The 23,832-nt window shown below is 42.2% G+C and overlaps 1 protein-coding gene across 1 annotated transcript; it reads right to left on the bottom strand.

Moving 5' to 3' along the window:
• Nucleotides 1–1,881: 1,881 nt before the first annotated feature.
• LOC307013484 (collagen alpha-4(VI) chain-like) lies at nucleotides 1,882–16,308 on the bottom strand. The gene is made up of 9 exons (XM_079640884.1): nucleotides 15,741–16,308; nucleotides 14,875–15,444; nucleotides 13,342–13,962; nucleotides 12,623–13,183; nucleotides 11,092–11,646; nucleotides 10,339–10,917; nucleotides 5,373–5,705; nucleotides 4,506–4,588; nucleotides 1,882–2,407 (listed from the first exon to the last, which is right to left on the bottom strand). Exons 1-9 carry the CDS (start codon nucleotides 16,300–16,302, stop codon nucleotides 2,312–2,314), a joined length of 3,960 nt encoding a protein of 1,319 aa, XP_079497010.1. The 5' UTR covers nucleotides 16,303–16,308; the 3' UTR covers nucleotides 1,882–2,311.
• Nucleotides 16,309–23,832: the final 7,524 nt, after the last annotated feature.

Raw genomic sequence — 23,832 nt, 5'->3', positions numbered from 1 at the left:
ACCCCCCTTGTTTCAGACAAACCCCCCCGCTGTGTGAAGGCCTCTGCAGTGAGTCACGTGATCAGGTGTTTCTGTAGGCCATGATCTCAGTGTGACCAGCGGGTCGTGCTGCCGTCCAGTCGCTCTCTGTGTTCATCAGTGTGAGGTCTATAGAAGGAGACAGACTCTCTCTGAGGACGTCTTGATTCTCTGTCCCTGCCTTTGTTCAAACGCTCCATTAAAGGAAAGGCAAAGAAAGGTTATTGATAAAAGATCTTTCAACACGAGGCCATTCAAAGTGCTTTAAGAGCACCAAGAGACAGAGATATTAGAATATAGATTCAAGTGTCGCTCACTTCCCTGAGCTTCCTTTCTGAGGAAGTGATCATGAAGACGCTGATGGATTACAGATTAAAGAAACCGTTTCCTGTCTCCATGACGACCAGGGCGCCCTATCAGATTCAAGCTGTCAGTGTGAGCAACAACTTGTGAGGCGTTCAGGGTCTGAGGATGCCTTCAGGTACTTTATAATAATTATAATATTAATACATTTCATTTATATAGCACACTTTAAAAACAGCGTCATCTCAAGGTGCTTCACAAAGCTATCAGGAGAACAGAATAAAACTAATACAATAAAAAGATATCTTTATAAACTTTATAAACTCACACTCATTGGCCCGGACCATTTTCTGTGAAGAACGTTTTCAATGACCACACACTGTACCCCCACCACACACACACACACACACACACACACACACACACACACACACACACACACACACACACACACACACACACACACACACACACACACACACACACACACACACACACTATATTTTTTCAAACACTTCAGAAATCCTAAAGTGGTGTTAATCTGTGGAGATTATCCTGCTGATCAAACGTGTCAGTATTATAATTTTTTGTTTGACAGAGATGATTTGATGCGGTGATATCATTCTGTCATACCTAAAGCCTTGGAGTTTATCCTGTACATTTAACATTCTCACTTCTTCCCAACTAGGATAAACACTAAACAGACAAATCAGATGACTCTCAGAGTTTCATGGATTTTTCAAGAAGTTTTATTATTTTTTTGGGACATAGAAAACAACATGGAAACATGTATTACAGTGATCTTGATCATCTCTATTATTTTCTGAAGTTGTGTTCATGTTTAATTCAGATTATTTACGTCAGCATATTCTTTTGAATCCGAAATCATTTTGTATTATTTATAAAAGAATTATGCAAAACTTGTGATGCTAAATTCTACTAAAAATCATTCTGATCTGAGGAAAATCTTCAAGAAGAATATTCAACTAAATGCTTAATTGGTAAAAATCAGCAACCTAATATCAAAACCAAGCAGTCATCACGTCATAACCTCGATCAGGAAGCACAAAACTTAAAAGGCAAAACGAATAAAGCAGATTTCTTGTGAATAAAGCTGTGAAAAATTCATTCACAAAATGTATCAAAATCTTCTGAAGGAAAATCATTTCTCGATTACAAAACTAATGACTTCGTAATAATGACAATCCAATTTAAGTTTAAGCACAACAATAATCTGAACACTTTGAAAAAAAAAAAATTCTTAAGAAATGCTAAATATTTCTTTCACATTATTATAAAATTAGGCGTTTCTTGATTACGTAACAAAGCACATTACTTATTAAAAATGAAAATTATTGTTACAAAATTATGTAAATTCCAAGAAAAACATTGTTGCATCAAAAGTCTTATGAATTTGGGAACATTCTAGAATAAGCAGAATTCTTGAAAATATTTAAATTCTTACAAAATATAAACAATTCTTATCAAGTAACAAAATCCTGAACAATGAAAATGTATAACAAAGCCGAGCTCAGTAGATAAGAAACAGAACACCAACCCTCAACGTGCTTGAGATCTACAAACCCAGCAGCAGATGGTGCTGTCACACATTCCTCCTGTTATCTCAGGATTCATTTGTCATCACATTTGAATCAAACATTGGGTATTAATATTTATTTTAGGGGGGATTTGCCTAATTTTAAATTACATATGTAACATTATTCGGCTATTCATTCCCTAAGTGGGTCGGGTTAGTGTGTCTGTTGTTTCAAACTGCACTCACTGATTGGACTTTTCAAAAATAAAAAAAAATTAAAGATCTTCATCTTCAGTGGGAACCAATGGGCTTGGAGCTCACAGGAAGTCAGGAAGTCAGGAGGCACTCACACATTGCTGGTGACTTTCAGAGTGAAAGCTATATTTGCTAACGTTGGTTAAAAGCTGTAAGAGCTGATGAACCCATGTGTGTGAGAGGAGCTCCTTGGAGCTGCTACTCCGCTCCCTGAGCTCCTTCCTCTTCAGCAGGAACACCCAGGTAATCCAGCTCAATGTCCTCCTGTCGGCTCGGCCTCCGCCCCCTGGTGGCCTGGAGAGACATGACAGCACACAGTGAGACTTCCTGCATCACTCCTGTTCAATAACACACACTGTTTCATTCAGTCAGTGGAACAACAACATGTTTCAGTCCCTCATCATTCAGTCAGTGGAACAACAACATGTTTCAGTCCCTCATCATTCAGTCAGTGGAACAACAACATGTTTCAGTCCCTCATCATTCAGTCAGTGGAACAACAACATGTTTCAGTACCTCATCATTCAGTCAGTGGAACAACAACAACATGTTTCAGTACCTCATCATTCAGTCAGTAGAACAACAACATGTTTCAGTCCCTCATCATTCAGTCAGTGGAACAACAACATGTTTCAGTACCTCATCATTCAGTCAGTGGAACAACAACATGTTTCAGTCCCTCATCATTCAGTCAGTAGAACAACAACATGTTTCAGTCCCTCATCATTCAGTCAGTGGAACAACAACATGTTTCAGTCCCTCATCATTCAGTCAGTGGAACAACAACATGTTTCAGTACCTCATCATTCAGTCAGTGGAACAACAACAACATGTTTCAGTCCCTCATCATTCAGTCAGTGGAACAACAAAATGTTTCAGTACCTCATCATTCAGTCAGTGGAACAACAACATGTTTCAGTCCCTCATCATTCAGTCAGAGGAACAACAACATGTTTCAGTACCTCATCATTCAGTCAGTGGAACAACAACATGTTTCAGTACCTCATCATTCAGTCAGTGGAACAACAACATGTTTCAGTCCCTCATCATTCAGTCAGTGGAACAACAACATGTTTCAGTACCTCATCATTCAGTCAGTGGAACAACAACAACATGTTTCAGTACCTCATCATTCAGTCAGTGGAACAACAACAACATGTTTCAGTCCCTCATCATTCAGTCAGTGGAACAACAACATGTTTCAGTACCTCATCATTCAGTCAGTGGAACAACAACATGTTTCAGTCCCTCATCATTCAGTCAGTGGAACAACAACATGTTTCAGTACCTCATCATTCAGTCAGTGGAACAACAACATGTTTCAGTCCCTCATCATTCAGTCAGTGGAACAACAACATGTTTCAGTCCCTCATCATTCAGTCAGTGGAACAACAACAACATGTTTCAGTCCCTCATCATTCAGTCAGTGGAACAACAACATGTTTCAGTACCTCATCATTCAGTCAGTGGTGGAACAACAACATGTTTCAGTACGTCATCATTCAGTCAGTGGAACAACAACAACATGTTTCAGTCCCTCATCATTCAGTCAGTGGAACAACAACATGTTTCAGTACCTCATCATTCAGTCAGTGGTGGAACAACAACATGTTTCAGTACGTCATCATTCAGTCAGTGGAACAACAACAACATGTTTCAGTCCCTCATCATTCAGTCAGTGGAACAACAACATGTTTCAGTACCTCATCATTCAGTCAGTGGAACAACAACATGTTTCAGTACCTCATCATTCAGTCAGTGGAACAACAACATGTTTCAGTACCTCATCATTCAGTCAGTGGAACAACAACATGTTTCAGTCCCTCATCATTCAGTCAGTGGAACAACAACATGTTTCAGTCCCTCATCATTCAGTCAGTGGAACAACAACATGTTTCAGTACCTCATCATTCAGTCAGTGGTGGAACAACAACATGTTTCAGTACGTCATCATTCAGTCAGTGGAACAACAACAACATGTTTCAGTCCCTCATCATTCAGTCAGTGGAACAACAACATGTTTCAGTACCTCATCATTCAGTCAGTGGAACAACAACATGTTTCAGTCCCTCATCATTCAGTTAGTGGAACAACAACATGTTTCAGTCCCTCATCATTCAGTCAGTGGAACAACAACATGTTTCAGTCCCTCATCATTCAGTCAGTGGAACAACAACATGTTTCAGTCCCTCATCATTCAGTCAGTGGAACAACAACATGTTTCAGTCCCTCATCATTCAGTCAGTGGAACAACAACATGTTTCAGTCCCTCATCATTCAGTCAGTGGAACAACAACATGTTTCAGTCCCTCATCATTCAGTCAGTGGAACAACAACATGTTTCAGTACCTCATCATTCAGTCAGTGGTGGAACAACAACATGTTTCCGTACCTTGCAGTAGAAGTAAAGTCCGACGATCCCCAGCAGCTGAGTCAGCGGCAGGACGACGGCTCGGATGATAAAAGGTTCTGGATCTGATCGAACACAAGGAGAGCATCACATCAAGAGTCAGCAAACACACAGAGACCTGAACCCACTTCAGCATGGAGACTCCTCTCTACAGTTATATTACAATAAACTACATCTTCTTAAGATCTTCATTCAAGCCCAACCCTTTCTCCTGTTCATACCAGACAGTAGGACTGTAGGGAGAAGCTGCTAGCTGTATCTGTTAAACACTCAGTACTCATGGCAATACTCCAATGTAAACAACAGCTGACTGGAGAAACACTAGTGTGGAAACAGATGCAGGGAAGATCAAATAAGAGAGATAAAAGACACAGAATGAAAGATGTAATGAAGCGATACGGCCTGCAGGAGGCGTGAGCAGTCCATCAGAGACCTGCTGACTTCTGGAGGGACTTCAGACTGTAAGATAACAGGCTAACAACATTTGTTTTAAAGGTGTCTGTTCTCTATAAACGGTTTATATAGGATCACTTATAAATCCCTGATCACAGCTGGGAACAGGAAGTCAGGTTCACTGGTTACCAGTAGCTGCCTGCTCCAGGGCTCTTGTACTGGTCTACCAGTGGTTCTACTGAAACTGGCTGATCTGAAGCTGATGTAGATGCAGGGCTCTTGCTGTTCTGGATTCATGTCTTCACGGTTCATTGCACTTATTGTACGTTGCTCTGGAAAGCTACATGTGATGTAAGGGTGTGACTGCTTCAGGGCTCACAGTAAAACACTCAGTCCTCACCAGCGCTCTCCTGGGGAGCATCACGCTCTGTCCTACAGTAAACTCTAACAGCTCACCTGTGACGGTGACGGAGAGCAGACGGCTCTCAGAGGAGAAGTCGTGAGAAAAAGCAAAGACGTGATAAACACAGCTGTAGCTTCCCTGGTGGGCGGGCTCTGCAACCGGGAACAGGAAGTGGGCAGTGTGATTGACAGCTGGCTCTGAGTTGGAGTTGTTTGCTGAGTTGATGGAGGTGAAGTTGAGCTGGAAGGAGCCTCCTCGGTACTGAGGCTGTATGGAGCAACTGATGGTGAAGGCGGAGCCTCTGAACACCTGGAACCCCTGCTGCTGGGCCCCGGAGACCCCGTACATCGAGGAGGAAACATAGATGTTGGGTTGAAACAGCAGATCTGTCAACACAGAGAGAAAGGACAAAAATACCTCTGAAAAAATATCTGTTTTCAGGGACAAAGAGACAGATGTCGGAGATTTAATAGTTACTTAAAAAATCTTAAAGTATTGTTAATATGGGGAGATTGTCCTTCTGAATTTTTTTGACACAGAGATTATTCTCTGCAAATAATCCAAACTCACATGCAGAAATCGCATTGGACCAGGGAGATGCTGCCTTCAGGGTCCAACACAGAAATACCACATCCCTGCACAAATGTATAACATGTACACCTTTTTTAATATGTAACCTATAATAAATGGTATCCTTAAGTTTTGTAATTTTTCGGAAAGGCGGCATTTTGATGTTTAGGAAGTGACAATTTAAAAAGAGGAATTAAACACAAGTTGTCCTGGTGTTATCACCCCATTGCAAAAATCTCCTGTCACAAATTGGGTCTTACGACCTATATGTACTGATTCTTTGTTGTGTATCTATAAAAGGCTTTATGTTACTTAATAATAATGACGAAAACGTAATGGGCAGACTTCACAGTAATTACAATAAAAATGTAGCTCAAGCATTTATGCAACTTGATTTGAAGCGTGTGTGTGTGTGAGGGGCAGCACCGTGTGTGTGTGTGTGTGTGTGTGTGTGTGTGTGTGTGTGTGTGTGTGTGTGTAGGGTGACCAGGTGTCCCGGGACTGCACAAACAGCATTTTTATTATTTGTCCCGCGTCCCACAAATTGAGACTATGTCCCACATTTGAGTGTTGCGCTGCCAGGCAACATCACAGAGGTCCCCCCCCCCCCCCCGTTGACAGTTCACGAGCGCGTCCATAGTGTCTCCCGTCCACCCGCTAATGTCCGTACTCATCGATTCTGTGTCACCTCACGATGCGAATAGATGGGATATATAATAGGGTTTTATGAGTGAGTTTCGGTGCAGTAATCTGTTAGCTTTTTTCGCTCGTTGCTAATTCTGAGGCTCAGCGTTAGCATTGTGGGGGTTTTTTTGAAAAAAAAAAAAAAAAGATCAGTTAGATGATTTTCTTCCCGTTACATGGATATAAAACATTCATAGTTTATTAAATGTTAAGATGCCCTCAGACACTGTTTCTTGCAAGATGTTGCGGGAGGGCCCCGGTACCAGGGTCTCTCGGGCTTAACAGGTTACAGGCTTTCCCGATATAAAATATGTGTTTGTAGATTAAAATATGTTGTTTTATTTGTATCTCGAGACCTACATTTATTTATATTGCTACCCCCAGGTTGAGAACCACTGACCTACAACACTGAATTGTACTGTGGTTTAAGGTTTCTGTGGCCCTTACCGGTCATTGCCACTGTGAACACCATCTACATTCCCAACTTAACTTATGAATGCAATCCCAAATTGCTCGACAGACATAACTGGCTGATATTTGCCTTAAATGCTGGCAGATATACTTTGGGAAATTTTAGGTTTATTCATTTATATATGATTAACAAACGATCCTCAACCTTATCATTTTACTGTATTCACCTCATGCCTTGTCAACTCGAGGTGGGACCAAGTCATTGTTTTGCAAGTCCGAGTCAAGTCTCAAGTCTTTGCGCTCAAGTCCGAGTCAAGTCTCAAGTCTTTGCGCTCAAGTCCGAGTCAAGTCTCAAGTCAAGATGGGCAAGTTCAAGTCAAGTCCAAGTCCTAAACTTTGACAAAACGAGTCTTAAACAAGTGCTTATGTGCTTTTCAACAAATGTAATGACATCCATCAACAGAATAACACTTAATGATCAAACTGCTCTTTATTAGTCACATTAATAATGGAATAATCCATTTTCTCTCTGCTGGTAAAGTAACGTGTTTTCTTCTATTTTAACCTCTTAAGCCCCGAGCCTGTTTTTCAGGTCTCAGGCTCGAAAATGACATTCCCAGAACAAATGAACATATTTTCCCTTCTAAAAGGGTTAAATTAATAATCTCTTTTCTCAAAGCAAGGTTACACCTGTGAGTTGGATGTAGAAGTGTCAGAATCAATATAGATGGTTTTATTTTAAAGTAAATTCAGATTGAACAAAAAATGTAAATTATGGTGTCTGTCCAAAAACAAAAATATTACTTATAGTGAAAACCACCCTTGAATGATGGGATGGTAGACTCAAAGCTTTAGTAATCCAAACTACAACATATAATAAGTACCCTGTATAAAGATTGATGCAAAACAAGTGAAATTTGACCTTTTTAAGAGAGATTTAGCAAAATAACGACCACTTCTGGGGTCATTTGGGTGGATTTTCCATAACTCTGGCCCCCCTTGCTTGATTTTGCTGATTGACATCTCTTTCTAACCGTCCGAGCCAATGGAATCGAGGGGAACTCCCACATACTCCTTATTTGGTAATGTGTGTGTGTGAGACTGACGCATAGCTAAAACCGGAAGCTGCGATAACTCTGGTGGTTACCATTAGCAGCTAACTTTTACTCTCCGATTTTTACATAAAAATTGAATTATGGATTATAATTTTTTTTTTCAAATCCACAGAAACATTATCACCCTATGGATTAACCGATTCAGCTGCGTTTTTTCTCATTTTAATGCCATTGAACAAGTCTTTTGATCAGATTAACAACTACGGTGAGACGATCTCCCGTAAAAGCTCCGTAAAGGTACGTGTTCTGATGTTTGTGTTTGCTTCCCCTGTCGCGAGTTCGGATCACTCAGTGATGATACTATACCTAAATAATCTGTGGAACCTCAGCTTTAATCGGATATCTTGTATGTGCAGCTACGATAAGTAATGAGGGTATTTTTTATCTTGAGTTCTGTGCCAAAGTGCGTTAGCATTTTTCGCGCAGGGGTCATTTAGATGCTTCTTATGAGACTTGTTTTGGTAAAAATGGTTTGTATCGTCAGTTAGCTGAGATTCTTCCTGTTAATCTGGTATAACACATTAATAGGTTCTTAAATATTAAGATGCCCTGAGACACAGTGTCGTGAAAACAAAAAAGAAAAAGCCCCCGCCGAGGGGGGCTTTGGGGCTTAACTTAAGAGGGATCAGTAAGGTAAGGCTACCGTGACGGTTTGATTCAGAAGGAGTTTCATGTATAAGATCCCTGATGTTGAGGTGACCAGAATGTTTATTTCCACTGTGTACAAATGTTATAAGGGACCCAGCATCTATCTTTATGCCAGGGATAATGTGCAGCGAGGCGGTCTCTATGGGGGAAAGAACACCTGAGTCTAGATCCCTCTGCAGGTGGTACTTTAAGTATATTTTAATGATAATACTTTTCTACTTTCACTTGAGGAACATTTTGAATGCAGGACTTTTTATTGTAACAGAGTATTCCTACACTCTGGAACTTTTACTCAAGTACAAGATCTGAACTTCTCCCACCTCTGACAATAAATCCTGAGTGGTTACCAAAGAGAAACCCTGCTCTGAAGGTTATTTTCATTTTACAAATCCTGCACTCAGCTTTTCTTTCTCCAATATCATTGAAACACAGCCAGATGCTGCTTCTTTTTTCGGTTTTCGCTAATTTCTTGACTTTTTCCGACGCGCTTGCATTTAAATCCGGCTCCCCGTCTCCCCGTCTCCCCGTCGCTCTGTAGCTGTCCTGTACCACTACACCCGCTGTCTTTGGAGCGTCTGCCCCCCACCCTTCTTTCACATAATGATATGATCCTAGTGTGTCCTCGCATATGATTGGCCGCATGGTGGCCCAGCTAAATAAAGTGCCGCCCCTCCCTGCATGGATTCTCAGCAAGAGTTGGAGCGGCTGAAGATGCTGCTCTCCCCGACGGGAGTCTGCTCTTCTAGCCGCATCTCGCGATCGGCGTGTTGGAGACCTCTGAATTAAAGTATGAAGTCACCTCAAGTCAGAAGGCTCAAGTCCAAGTCAAGTTCAGATTCATTGGTGTTCAAGTCCAAGACGAGTCGCAAGTGTTTTGTGATTTTGTCAAGTCGAGTCCAAAGTCATCAAATTGGTGACTCGAGTCTGACTCGAGTCCAAGTCATGTGACTCGAGTCCAAACCTCTGGCTCTAGGGTACTTCTACATTGCTTTATTATGACTTGGTACTTCAGTTCTGGGAATAATTTATATTACTTTGCATAGCGTCGCCACCTTTATAGACCTTTACTTGCCAAAAAAACAGTTTGTAAGCTTTTGAATGACTTAATATTAAGTTCTAACGGTTTTTCAGGCGAGAAAAAAAAACTACTTTGATGATGAGTATGTAATTACTTTATCCAAAAAACCTATATTTGAGAATTTACGGCAATGTTTGGAGGTGTGAGGAGCTGCTGGCTGTATGGGAGGGCCCGGTCTGCTTAACACCACACTGACAGGTTAATTGAGTTGGGTCTCTTGGTATAACTTAGCTGATACTGTATGTTTAAGTTATTTTAGTAGCTCCTCATAGCAGGGGCCACATTGAAAAATTCTAAATACATTATAAATCTGCAAGGTAATTAAAGGCTGTAAGATGAATGTATTAAATTGTTAAGTATAATATTTCCCAGTGGTTTGTAATAGAGTAGAAGTAGAAAGTAGAAAAAAAGTAATTAACACTAAAAAAGCACTTAAGTAAATTAACTCAAATTTGTACTTAATTAGGGAGTTAAGGTACTTAGTTACTTTCTATAACCGCACATGCCTCTTACCTTGCTTGGTGATGTCACAGAGGACTTGAGTAATGTTCTTGTACAGAGTCTCCAGGGCCTTAAAGTTATCCACGTGGAAAACTTTGGAGGAGTCGTGCCCGGCCATGATCTCCAGCTGTGTCGTGTTGGCTCCTTCAACTCCGATACTGAAGACGCTGATCCAGTTTTCCCGCAGAGCCACGGACGGCACTACCAGACTGTTGCGATCTGTGGCATCCCCGTCCGTGATCACCATGAGGATCTGAGGCACGTTGAGTTCCGCCCGGCCGCCATTGTCTTTGTTGAAGAACGGTAAAGAGTATTCTAAAGCCTTGCCGGTGTAGGTGTCTCCGTACGGGGACTTCAGCTCTTGAATTGCTCTGAGGACCTCTCGTTTGGAGCTGTACTGTTTCAGAGTGAACACAGATTTGGGGTCGGTGGAGTAGAGGATGACCCCGAAGCGCGTCAGGTCCTTGCCGACGATGGTTTGAATCACCATGGACGACATGAACTTCTGCATGCTTCTGAACTTCTCCAGGGTTATGCTCGTGGAGCCGTCCACCAGGAAAATAATGTCAGCTTGTTCTGTCTTCTTACAGTCTGTCAGGAAGTAGAAACACAAAACGGGTCAAAAAGCATGTAAAAGGAACATTGAAGAACTACTTAGGTTATAGTGAACATATCAATGATGTTCTTTGGTGTATTTTGGATGCTTTCTTCCATGTTATGGAAGCCAAATATGACCCGAGATTATCTACTATTGTGTTGTCCTACCTGTGTTTGTACAGAGCTCCAAGGCCAACTCGGTCTCCAAGTCCTTCAGAGCATCAAAATCCCTTTCCGTGTACGTCCTTTTTGCTGAGCCGCTGATCTCCAGCAGTTGGGTCGTTTTGGCGTCCATCACTCCGATGGCGTAGATCTCCACTCCTTTGTTCCTCAGAGCCACGGCGGGTTCTTTGACCTCGTCTTGTGCCTCGCCGTCTGTAATCACTATCAGCGTCTGCCTCATGCCAGGACGCCCTCCTCTCAGTCCGTCAAAGTACTGCGACACATCCGTGATGGCTTCCCCTGTGAGTGTGCCTCCGCCAACCTGCTGCATCGCTGTGATGGCGTTCAGCATTTGTTCCTTGCTGTAGTATTGGTTGAGGGGAAACGCTAGTCGTTGGATGGTGCTGAACTGCACGACGCCGACATGCACGTTGTCCTGCGCGACGACGGACTTAGTGATGACAGATTTCATGAAGTCTTTCATTTTCTCGTAGTCTTGTGGGTCGATGCTTCCAGAGCTGTCAATCAGGAAGAGGAGGTCGCCCGGTTTATCACTGCAAGCTGTGGACACATTTGCATAGACATGTTCGTGTTTGTTTTTCCTGGTTGTGGGACATTTCAGGCTCGTACAAACTCTCTGCTTTTTGGAATAGAGAACCAACATTTTCGCAACTATTTGAAGGCAGACATATTTCAATTATATTTGTTGGTCTACCGATTTCTGTTGTTTGTTGTCTTGTCTCTGTTTGTATTCTGACTAGTTTTGACCAACGTCAATTTCTTTCTGCCGCAGCTTTCATTTAAATATAACAACTATTTGAATCTTACACTGCACTTTATTTGTATTCTTATATTTTATAACCTTCTTATTCTTCTTGGCTGTAAATTACTGTTTTTGTAAATGTCATTTTATAATGAGTTTTTGTTGCACTTCATCTTAAATCCATTAATGCTTAATATTTTTCTAAATTCTTTGAATTGCTTTGTGTTGAAATGTATCTGTACAAATAAACTTGCCTTTATATCATATATGTATTTGACAATGACATATATACAGTTTATATTTATATCATTGTCAGACTTATATCCGATTGGGTTCTTAGTTTGATTCTTAGTTGATGTAACAGATACCTTATGCGTCATACAGATGGTAGCTAGCTAGGATGTGCATCTGGAAAACAATGGATCCAGTACCTGCACCTCCAGTCCAGCGGTCAGATATAGCTGCAACCAAAAGCTTTCTATTCAATTAGGTAATCACCAACTAATTTGATAATCAAGAAATCAATAACATTTCTGTCACTAAGGTGAATATCTTTGGCTTTTGAACTGATCAAGTAAGACCTTTCAAGACAGCACCTTTGATTTTGAGAAACTGGGATGGACACTTTTTTAATATTTCTGAAGTTCTAGAAGTCAAATATAGTGTAAAGCCGAATTGATTAAGCTGGAATATAATAGGCAAATTATTGTGTGTTACTTTTAACAGCCACATTTACAGAAGCGCATTTTTAAACCCTCGTCCAGTTTTTCTTACCCTCTGTAGAACAGATGTCTGTGATGATGTCGTCCTTGATTGGAGTCAGAGCGTCAAAATGATTGGCAAAGAAAGTCCTCTTGGGGTCGCCGGCGATCTCTAGCAGCTCGACTGGATCTGCACTTTTCACCCCGATGGCGTATACAGTGACTCCCTGCGCCCTCACCTGTTCTGCAGGAACCTTCACCTCATCAGCGGACTTTCCATCAGTGATCACCACCAGGTACTCTGGGACTTCGTGACCACGCGTGACCAACGCTCGTTTATAGTGTGGGACCATGGAAGTCAGTGCTCTTCCTGTTTCTGTCCCGCCTCCTATTTGTCTAATTGCCTCTACGGCATTCTCCAAACTCTTCACATCTGAGTGTGCTGTCAGATCAAACTCTAAATCTGGGGAATGTGCGTATTTCACAACCCCTATGCGGACATGTTGTGGACCAATGTTGAAGGTATTTAGAAACTCAATCATGAACTTCTTCATGTCCTTGAAGTCGTTGGGGTAAATGCTTCCTGATTCATCTATGAGGAAGAAGATGTCTGCTTCCTCCTTTTGCATGCAGCCTGGAAAAGGAAAAATATTGAGTTATTCACCCAATGAATGAATTACTGCTACATTGACTTAACTTACCTAAAACACATACTTGTAATGTTCATGGTGGGATGAACTTATTAAAGCTCAGCATGATGTGATGTAATGTGTTTAAATCAGTGGTTCGCACCTTCTTTGATGGCGTTTCCTCTTGAACTGACAGATATTGCTGACCGGAGGATGTTTTGGCACAGACTTTTCTGCAGGCTCTGCTCCAGAGATTTCAGCTTGGCAAAACTGTCCACGATGAACTTGTGTTTATTCGTAGGATAAGACGCCATCTCCACCAGCTGGGCACGGTTGGCATCTTTGACTCCTACGGCGTAAACAGTGACACCGGCCCGACGAAGGTCAGCCGCCGGCGTGCTCACGCTGTGCTGCGATTCCCCGTCTGTGATCACCACCGCCACCTGCTGGACACCGGAATCCTTCCTGCTTCCTTTTTGCTTGATGAAGACCTTCTCCAGGGCGAACTTCAGGGCCTCTCTAGTTTGTGTGCCGCCTCCACGATAGGGCAGGATCTTGATGTACTTCAGCAATTCGTCCTTGTTTTTGAAGGTGTTGAGGTAGACCTGTTCGGTGGTTATTTCGTTGTACATCACGATGCCCACTCGCACTCTGGATCGACTGACTTCCAGGCCTTTCACAATCGAATGCAGGAAACTGCGCACGAGCTGGAAGTTGGCGGTTCCTATACTTCCAGACCCATCGACGATGAACACAATGTCGGCCAGTTTGGCCTCTTTACAATCTGTGGAAAGGGCGTGCATTATCATAGAATAATTATCACCAAATAACCGTTTACCAACATTCAAATGAAAAAGACAGACTCAGACGTGGAATACTTATTGCTTTTAACTTTGTTGACTTCTTATTGCTATACTATAATAATTGTTTTACAACAGTTCTTCCAATAATAGATTCAGATATACTGCATATATCTTTTCAGAGGAATTTGTCATTTTCCATTTTGGACCTTATATATTTCTTGTAAACTTTAGTTTATGTAATAAGAGTTTGCTTTAAATATATGAGTATATTTGATCTTATTTGACATCGTACTTTCTCTTACTGTGTTTATGTATTCACTATTATAGACCAAAGCTAATTCTTTGTGTCTGAACATAGCACAAGTACATTTATTTAATATTGAAAACTTGCAACGCACAAATTCATAAAGGACATCTCAAACTAAAGTTACGTTAAATGTTTAATGTTTGAATTCATGTTATTACCATCTAAGGCAAGATCTGTTTTGTTGATGCATCAGTTGAAAGTACACTGTCAAAGCTCGCAATGTAATCAAACTGGTTTACTCATTTGTCAGAAACACGTATCAGAGATCTATTGATTGCGTTTCTTTAAGGCGTTTGTTTTCACTTATTTTAAATACCTGCTCTTGCTTCGTATTTCTCTTGAAACAGGAGGAATTTAATTTGTATCTTTGTTTCTCATAGCTTTTTAAATTATTATTGTGAAATGTTTTGAGAGCCCCCCTGAAACAAGATAGCTAAATTAAAGGGGCTTATTCTTGAAATTCTTTCTTCATTCAGCATATGGAAAGAGACCGACAGTGAATCAATTGTTGTAAAAGGCATTTTCAAAGGTGCCATAAGAACATTATAAATGACAGTAATATTCAGTCATAGCATCATTTCATTACCTCCAGTGAGAGCAGTCTCCGCTTCCTCTGTTTCGAAAGCAGCCCTCATTATGGGTACAATGTTGGTGACGGACTGGTATATGTACGGTGGAGTGGCAACAATTCTCATTTCCTGCATTGATGCACCGAGGCTCAACCCAACCACGGTTATTCCAGAAGATTTGATCAGGCGGGACTCCCTATACACGGGATCATCAGAGTCTTTCCCACTTATAACCACAAGGAACGGTCGGTAGCCTTGTTCCGCACGGCTTCCCGCATCACTCGTGAAGAGGTTGGTGCTGGCGTACATCAGCGCTTTGCCCAGATTACGAGGCTCGTTGGGTTGCAGTTTACGCTGGCGGAAACGCTTCACATCATTGAGCGTCTCGTTTTTGGTTTGGTGGGCATTAAGAAGATGTTCCACCTTGACATCCTGACCGTACTGAGCCCAGCCCAGGCGGTAGGCAGACGCTCCGATGTTAAGCTGATTGGCGATTTGGGTAAGGATGCTCCTGATCTGCTGAAACTCTGCTGTAGTCACGCCACTGTCCACCAGGAAGAAGATGTCTGCAAACCTTTCTGCCAAGGCTGAGAGAAAACACAGGAACAAGAACAGTGAGAGATCTGCTGTTAGTGTGCTCTGTATAGAATACAAATAAGCAACGCTTGATCGCATAAATTACTTTAAATTGACCATCATTTTAAAAATGTACTTCATTGAAGAAGAACATAAACTCATTAGGAACATATTTACTGAGATAACAGATTGAGAGTTAATGTTATTTACTTACTTTTCAGACCTAGACTATGCTGCTTATTGGGTGGGTGTTTTCTTATGAATATTGTGTTTGCAAGATAAATAACTTTCTAATCCTTTCCCTTACCTTGCTTCTGATCCTCCACTGAGATGCACACAGTTTTCAGCAGACTGTCTTTCAGCGTCTGCAGAGCCGCGTAGTTACTGATGGAGGACAGGAAGCGCTTTGGAGGCCGGTTGGCGATGAACTCGAGCTCCTTCAGGTTGGCTGCTCCCACCCCGATGGCAAACACGATGACTCCCTGCTGCCTCAGGCGCTGGGCGGGTGCGATCACATCGTCCGTGGAGTCTCCGACCGTGATAACCACAGCGATCTGAGGCACCCTTTGGCCGGCTCTGCTCCCTGCTTCCTCCGTGAAATACTGCGTCTGGAGGAAGTCGATGGCCTTGCCTGTTTCTGTGCCTCCTGTTCGGTATTGAAATGTGTCCACCGCCTCCAGCAGGGATGTCTTGTCCATGTGATCCTTCAGCAGGAACTCCTGGTAGTTTTCATCGCTGTACTGAGCCAGGCCGATACGAAACTTGTCGGGCCCGATGTCGAGTCCTGTGACGACACTTCGGAGAAACTTTCGCACCTCCTGGAAGTTACTGATCCCGATGCTGGAGGATCCGTCCACCAGAAAGACCATGTCCGCCACGCTGGCTTTGGCACATTCTGGACAGGAGGGAGAACAAAACTAGGATTGTGAAGAAAAGGAAGGGAAGCCAAACAAATGGAAGTGCGCTGCTCTCCTGCACAGCGTGTCTCGGTAGGCTCCACTCTTTTATTTATTTCTGTTTGTGTAAATATTGTCTAAACTTTATTGCGTATGTTTGAAATGTCCTTGTGCACGACTATGCTCTCTATTCTGTGACTTATATTTCTAAATGGGAACCACATCTGGTACTGCAACACAGCCTCTTATGTCAACACCAAGCAACTTATGCTGTTTGATATTGAAAGGAGGAGAGGCATTCAGGATGGCCTACACTAGTGCAATACATACATTACATACAGTGCTGCCCCTGGCCAAACTGGGGTCCTACGCCAATTCTTTAGAAAACAATGAGATAATTGAGCATTCAAAGTCTTTATTATGTTGGATGAGGATTATTACATACATTATAACTTTATCACAAAAACGAATTAAACTTCCTTTGTTAAATGTGATCTAGCAGAGGGTATCTTTCAATATTAATCATAAATGCTACATTTATTCTTAGGAGTTAAGAAACAGAAAATATATATATTTTAGGGATTTCATTTCCTATTTTCTTTTCGACCCCAATCATGTAAAATGTGAACAAAATACAAGCGTTAAAGAGTAACAGGGTGAATAAACTGAGCACGTTACCTGTTGAGTTGTGTTCTCCTTCAGCCTGGAGTCCTGAGGAGAAACCAGAAGATAAGATAAACAAGTTTCCTATCATCTCAGGAACACGTCAGTGAACTCACTCTGGAGTCATTCCACCAGTTCACTCTAGCTGAGAAGAACACGTTCACACAGAGAAGTCACATATTCAGAGTTAAAGCAACCGTTCACTTTAGAGAATATGCTCCTTCAGTTCAAATGAGTCATGGTGCACCATCATCACACTGAAACATGTTCTACAGCAACAATTACATCAGGAGGAACCACAGAGGATGCTGCCAGTTCCCACCTTCTGCTGTCACCTGAACGCCTCACTCCGCTATCACTAACTGCAGACATTAACTAACTGAAAGAGATGCTGCCAGTTCCCACCTTCTGCTGTCACCTGAACGCCTCACTCCCCTATCACTAACTGCAGACATTAACTAACTGAAAGAGATGCTGCCAGTTCCCACCTTCTGCTGTCACCTGAATGCCTCACTCCCCTATGACTAACTGCAGACATTAACTAACTGAAAGAGATGCTGCCAGTTCCCACCTTCTGCTGTCACCTGAACGCCTCACTCTCCTATCACTATCTGCAGATATTAACTAACTGAAAGAGATGCTGCCAGTTCCCACCTTCTGCTGTCACCTGAACGCCTCACTCCCCTATCACTAACTGCAGACATTAACTAACTGAAAGAGATGCTGCCAGTTCCCACCTTCTGCTGTCACCTGAACGCCTCACTCCCCTATCACTAACTGCAGACATTAACTAACTGAAAGAGATGCTGCCAGTTCCCACCTTCTGCTGTCACCTGAACGCCTCACTCCCCTATCACTAACTGCAGAAATTAACTAACTGAAAGAGATGCTGCCAGTTCCCACCTTCTGCTGTCACCTGAATGCCTCACTCCCCTATCACTAACTGCAGACATTAACTAACTGAAAGAGATGCTGCCAGTTCCCACCTTCTGCTGTCACCTGAACGCCTCACTCTCCTATCACTATCTGCAGATATTAACTAACTGAAAGAGATGCTGCCAGTTCCCACCTTCTGCTGTCACCTGAACGCCTCACTCCCCTATCACTAACTGCAGACATTAACTAACTGAAAGAGATGCTGCCAGTTCCCACCTTCTGCTGTCACCTGAACGCCTCACTCCCCTATCACTAACTGCAGACATTAACTAACTGAAAGAGATGCTGCCAGTTCCCACCTTCTGCTGTCACCTGAACGCCTCACTCCCCTATCACTAACTGCAGACATTAACTAACTGAAAGAGATGCTGCCAGTTCCCACCTTCTGCTGCCACCTGAACGCCTCACTCCCCTATCACTAACTGCAGACATTAACTAACTGAAAGAGATGCTGCCAGTTCCCACCTTCTGCTGTCACCTGAACGCCTCACTCCCCTATCACTAACTGCAGACATTAACTAACTGAAAGAGATGCTGCCAGTTCCCACCTTCTGCTGTCACCTGAACGCCTCACTCCCCTATCACTAACTGCAGACATTAACTAACTGAAAGAGATGCTGCCAGTTCCCACCTTCTGCTGTCACCTGAACGCCTCACTCCCCTATCACTAACTGCAGACATTAACTAACTGAAAGAGATGCTGCCAGTTCCCACCTTCTGCTGTCACCTGAACGCCTCACTCCCCTATCACTAACTGCAGACATTAACTAACTGAAAGAGATGCTGCCAGTTCCCACCTTCTGCTGTCACCTGAACGCCTCACTCCCCTATCACTACCTCAGTGGCGGTTCTAGACCAATTTGACTGGGGGGGCCAGGCTGGGGCCAGTTATTTTCTGAGGGGGGCACAATAAATGCAGGACGAAAAAGACAAAGACAATATGAAGTAATTGCGCATAAGAAAACATGCAATACAGTTTTTGTATTTGTTTCATTACACATTATTATATGCCTACCTTTAACCTTTGTGTGCTGTTTGGGTCTGTGGGACCCGTTTGCAGTGTTTACTAAAAGAAAATGTATTCAATTCGATTATTTTAACCTGCATTATTTGGGGATGGACCTCACATCCTCTAGGGGGGTCCACACCTCCTCTAGGGGGGTCCGGGGAATATATCAATCTGGTGCACTTTAAGCACAAAATGAATTTATGGATCCAGCTCTCAACACTCAGATGAAAGAGAGTTGTATACTTTTCAATAATCCAAACATCTTTAGAATTTGATCACAACCAATAACAAATCATTTAAACTAGTTTATTCTCATCTTACCTAGTTAGCATTCTTTCTTTCTATTTATGCATATTTTACTAATCACTCCCCTTTCAAACTGTTTTTTTTCTTACTGTCCTATAGTACACATGGAATGATTTATTTATTTTTTACAACAAAAAAGGTTCTCTCTCTCTCTCCCTCTCTCTCTCTCTCTCCCTCCCTCTCTCTCTCTCTCTCTCTCTCTCTCTTTCTCTCTCTCCCTCTCTCTCTCTCTCTCCCTCCCTCTCTCTCTCTCTCTCTCTCTCTCTCTCTCTTTCTCTCTCTCTGCACTGTGTGCTCCTCCGTGGCGATGAAGGCTTGCAAAGTGGGGGCTATTGACGGCTTGCGAGATACCGGTAGCTCGTGATCGACGTGTTGGAGAGCCCTGCTCTAATGGGTCCGACTAGAATGACAAATATCGTTACTTCCGCCTATTCCGTCAGCCAAGAAATCATGTAAATACGCCACAGGGGGGGTCCAAGGTCAGTGTTAGGGGGGCACTGGCCCCCCCTGTCCCCCCCTAGAACCGCCCCTGCACTACCTGCAGACATTAACTAACTGAAAGAGATGCTGCCAGTTCCCACCTTCTGCTGTCACCTGAATGCCTCACTCCCCTATCACTAACTGCAGACATTAACTAACTGAAAGAGATGCTACCAGTTCCGACCTTCTGCTGTCACCTGAACGCCTCACTCCCCTATCACTAACTGCAGACATTAACTAACTGACCTGTAGCTGTTTTAATATTACCTGAGATACAGTGGAGCCCAAAGGCAGCATATTCCTATAGTTCCCTTTGGTGTGTGTGTGTGTGTGTGTGTGTGTGTGTGTGTGTGTGTGTGTGTGTGTGTGTGTGTGTGTGTGTGTGTGTGTGTGTGTGTGTGTGTGTGTGTGTGTGTGTGTGTGTGTGTGTGTGTGTGGCTGTGTTTAAGATAGTGTGTGTGTGTGTGTGTGTGTGTGTGTGTGTGTGTGGCTGTGTGTGTGTGGCTGTGTGTGTGTGCATGTGTGTGTGGCTGTGTTTAAGATAGTGTGTTTGTGTGTGTGCATGTGTGTGTGGCTGTGTTTAAGATAGTGTGTGTGTGTGTGTGTGTGTGTGTGTGTGTGTGTGTGTGTGTGTGTGTGTGTGTGTGTGTGTGTGTGTGTGTGTGTGTGCTAAGTGTTCGTTTTTTTCATTTAAAAAAAAAGAAGCTTTCTGCCCATTAGACGAAGTAATGTCAGATTTTCTAAATAAAATATAAAAGACATTTCTGCAGATATGATCAAGTGTAAATGTTTTCCCAGATATTTGATATCAAAGGCTTATCTGAACTTTATATAAAGTGATTTTCTTCTGCCCAAAAGTGTGGAGTTTATTGCAGTTTTTTTAATTGCTAAAACACATTTTTTGACAACAGGGCTAATTCTTTCAAACCACTAAACACAATTCACAAAACCACACACCCAAAGTTCCACAATGAAGCACAGCACTCAAAACGACATAAACACTTACCAAAACCAAGCTTTTGCACCAAATGGCACACACTTCACATATGGAGAATTTCCACTGCAGCACGTAGCATGGTTTAAGCGTGCCTGTTTTTTTTTGCTTTTCCACTAGGGGTAGTTCCTGCTAACGGGTACTTTTTCACCTTTTTTCTGGTCTTCCAAAATCGTAGTAACAACATACTGATACCGGTTTGTAAAAACCATGAATTAATGCTTTGACAAGTCTGCAGACAGACGGCAGGAGAAACACCTTTTTTAAAATGCGTGTTTTCTGAATGGAGCTTGGCTAAGCTAACGCAGTGTATGCTCCGACCGTCCACACTCACAACATCGGCCTACAGACATAAATAAACCAACAACTGTATTCGCCATGACACAGACAGTCTGTGGTTCGCATTGAAGATGACGTCACGGCTCCGCCTACACTGCGTTACTATAGTTACTGCCCCAGCTACTAAACTGTAATGGAAACGCAGCATAAAGTGAGCCTTGCCTACCAAGGCCTATCGATACCGTACTAAGCCTTGCGAGGCCCTGCATTGGAAATGCGCCATTATAGTACAAGACACTTTGTCCAACCAACACACTGTGGTGCTTTGTCTAAAGCACTCATCTGTCCCCTCTATGTAGAGAATTCTGTATAAAGATCGTTCAAGTCTACACAAATATGTGCAGAAACGCAAAAATACTGTTGTTATACTTTTATTTCTCTCCAAAACAAATCGGTGCAACTTTCCTGCACAACACATAGTTACGGTTGTGTAAACACAAATGATGCTATCGATCAGTGTTGTTGTAAAAAGTTCTTACGTCGAGCCTTTTTGGAGTGCTTTCATTCTGATTGATCTCAACAATAGAGCAGTTGGTGTGTATGGTCATAAAGCATGTGTATTTGTTCATGGTTCATGTGTGTAGCAGTGTTTTCAAAAGGGCAAACTAGTGAATGTGTCAGATGTCTGTGTCTTACTTAGAGAACCATGTGCAGTGTTTTGCAAAAAGTGCCAAGTGAGATTTCTTTAGACATAGGCCTACCTCTTCTCTGAGACAGTCACATTCCGAGTGGGGGAGAAGTGGCACAATAGCCTATCAGTTAAGAATGCTCACTCTGATGGTCATTATATTTGGAGAGGGAAATACCAGGTGGCTGAACTTCATCACGAAATAGTCAGAATAAGAGTAACCCAATCAAGTGTATTAGTTCTAAACTGCAAGCCTCTAAATCATAGGTGTACATAGTATATTTAATGGCAGTGTTTTCAAAAGGGCAAACTAGTGAATGTGTCAGATGTCTGTGTCTTACTTAGAGAACCGTGTGCAGTGTTTTGGTGAATTGCAGATTGGGTGCAGAGCTGAAAATGTGTTTAGAGTTTTAGAGATTTGAGGTTTTTCTCTTTGAGTGTGAGTTTAAATAATTATGCTTTATGTGAGATTTTTGTTTGTTATCAACGGAAAAAACTGTAACAGATTAGAGAGTGAAGAAGTCTATAAATAAATACAATAAATACTAATTAGTCTTAATGAGTTCTGATCAGTCAGGATGATGTTCATGAATACAGACTGAGTGGAATATAAACACACTGGTGTGTGTGTGTGTGTGTGTGTGTGTGTGTGTGTGTGTGTGTGTGTGTGTGTGTGTGTGTGTGTGTGTGTGTGTGTGTGTGTACAACCTTACAACAAAGTGATGCATTCTAATTGGCTAAGGCACTTCTGTGCTGAAAACGCTGTGTTACGATTGGCTTAGGGTTCATCCCACAGGAGTTAACCTTTGGTGACCTGGGTTACATGTGCTCGAGAATCGTACATTAGAAAAAGGTCAATCTAATGATCTGTCTCTAATAGGAGGGTGTTCGAGCTCCCTGTGAGGTCTGTCTGTGAGCGTGCCTGTGTGTGTGGGTGTGTGTAGCTGGCCATCAGTGTGGCAGCAGTTTGTTATTGACTGAGAGATCACTCAGATATTATAATTAATAAAGTGGATTCTTACCTGAGCCCCGCAGCATCAGCAGCAGCAGCAGCAGCAGCTGATCCATGTCTGTCTCTCTGCAGTCTCTACGCTCGGCTGTGTATCAGCGTCCAGGGAGAGGTGGAGCTTCACTGGAATATCATATATTAATATATCTTTATATCTGATCGTATTTATATCTGATCATCACTTCACGCTCTCTTCTCTCTTCAGCTACATGTCACACTAAAACAACAAGTCCTGGTTGACTTTAAAACGATTCAAATGATGTTCAAAGCCGCAAATCAACAACTACCTCCTAATATCAGGGACTTTTCACACGGAGAGGAAACACACATGTTGAGAGGAAACTGCTTTTTCATACGAACAAATTCCAAACTTCATTGCATCTCATCGAGAGGTCTTGGTCTGTGGAGTCCCTGTAATGATGAACTGACACATTGTACACGTCTATCTAAACTGAACGTTTTATTTAGGAGCCAGATCCTGAATGGTTCTGAGCAGGACCTGTGGGGGGGGGGGGGGGGCAGAAACGTTTTGTTTAAGCTTCGTCTTGCCCCTGTTGAACATGACAGACACTATTTGAGAATTAATTTTATTTAAAAAAAAAAATGTGTACCTTGAACTTTTTTTTCTTCTCTGTTATAATTATTATTATAAGAAAAAATAAATATATTATTATTATTGTTGTATGTTTTGTTTCTGACTAAAAATAAATACAAATAAAGAAATCATGGCATCAGAGGCAAATGATCCAACGCTAGTCTTTAGAAGGAGAACAAGTAAACATAAATGTGCAATTTCAAATGAAACTCTTTTTACACACATACAGAATAACTAAAACATTTAAGCGACTAAAGAACTAAAAGCCAGACTGAACAAAGTGTGTGAAAAGAAGGACTCTTCAGAGATCAGAGTCACAGCAGAGGACCAGAGTCCTGGAGGAACAGGTTCAGGTGGAACCAGCTTGGTTCTGACTATGGAGAGGTTCTGTAACCCTCTTTGATAAAGACTCAACATGATTGGTTAGCTTGATTTGAGGTGTGGACTCTCAGGAACCCCCGTAGTTTCAGACAAACCCCCCCGCTGTGTGAAGGCCTCTGCAGGGAGTCACGTGATCAGGTGTTTCTGTAGGCCATGATCTCAG

The sequence above is a fragment of the Notothenia rossii genome (assembly GCF_949606895.1).
Source record: "Notothenia rossii genome assembly, chromosome: 7".
NCBI lineage: Eukaryota > Metazoa > Chordata > Actinopteri > Perciformes > Nototheniidae > Notothenia > Notothenia rossii.
This window is presented reverse-complemented; position numbering and strand designations above follow the sequence as displayed.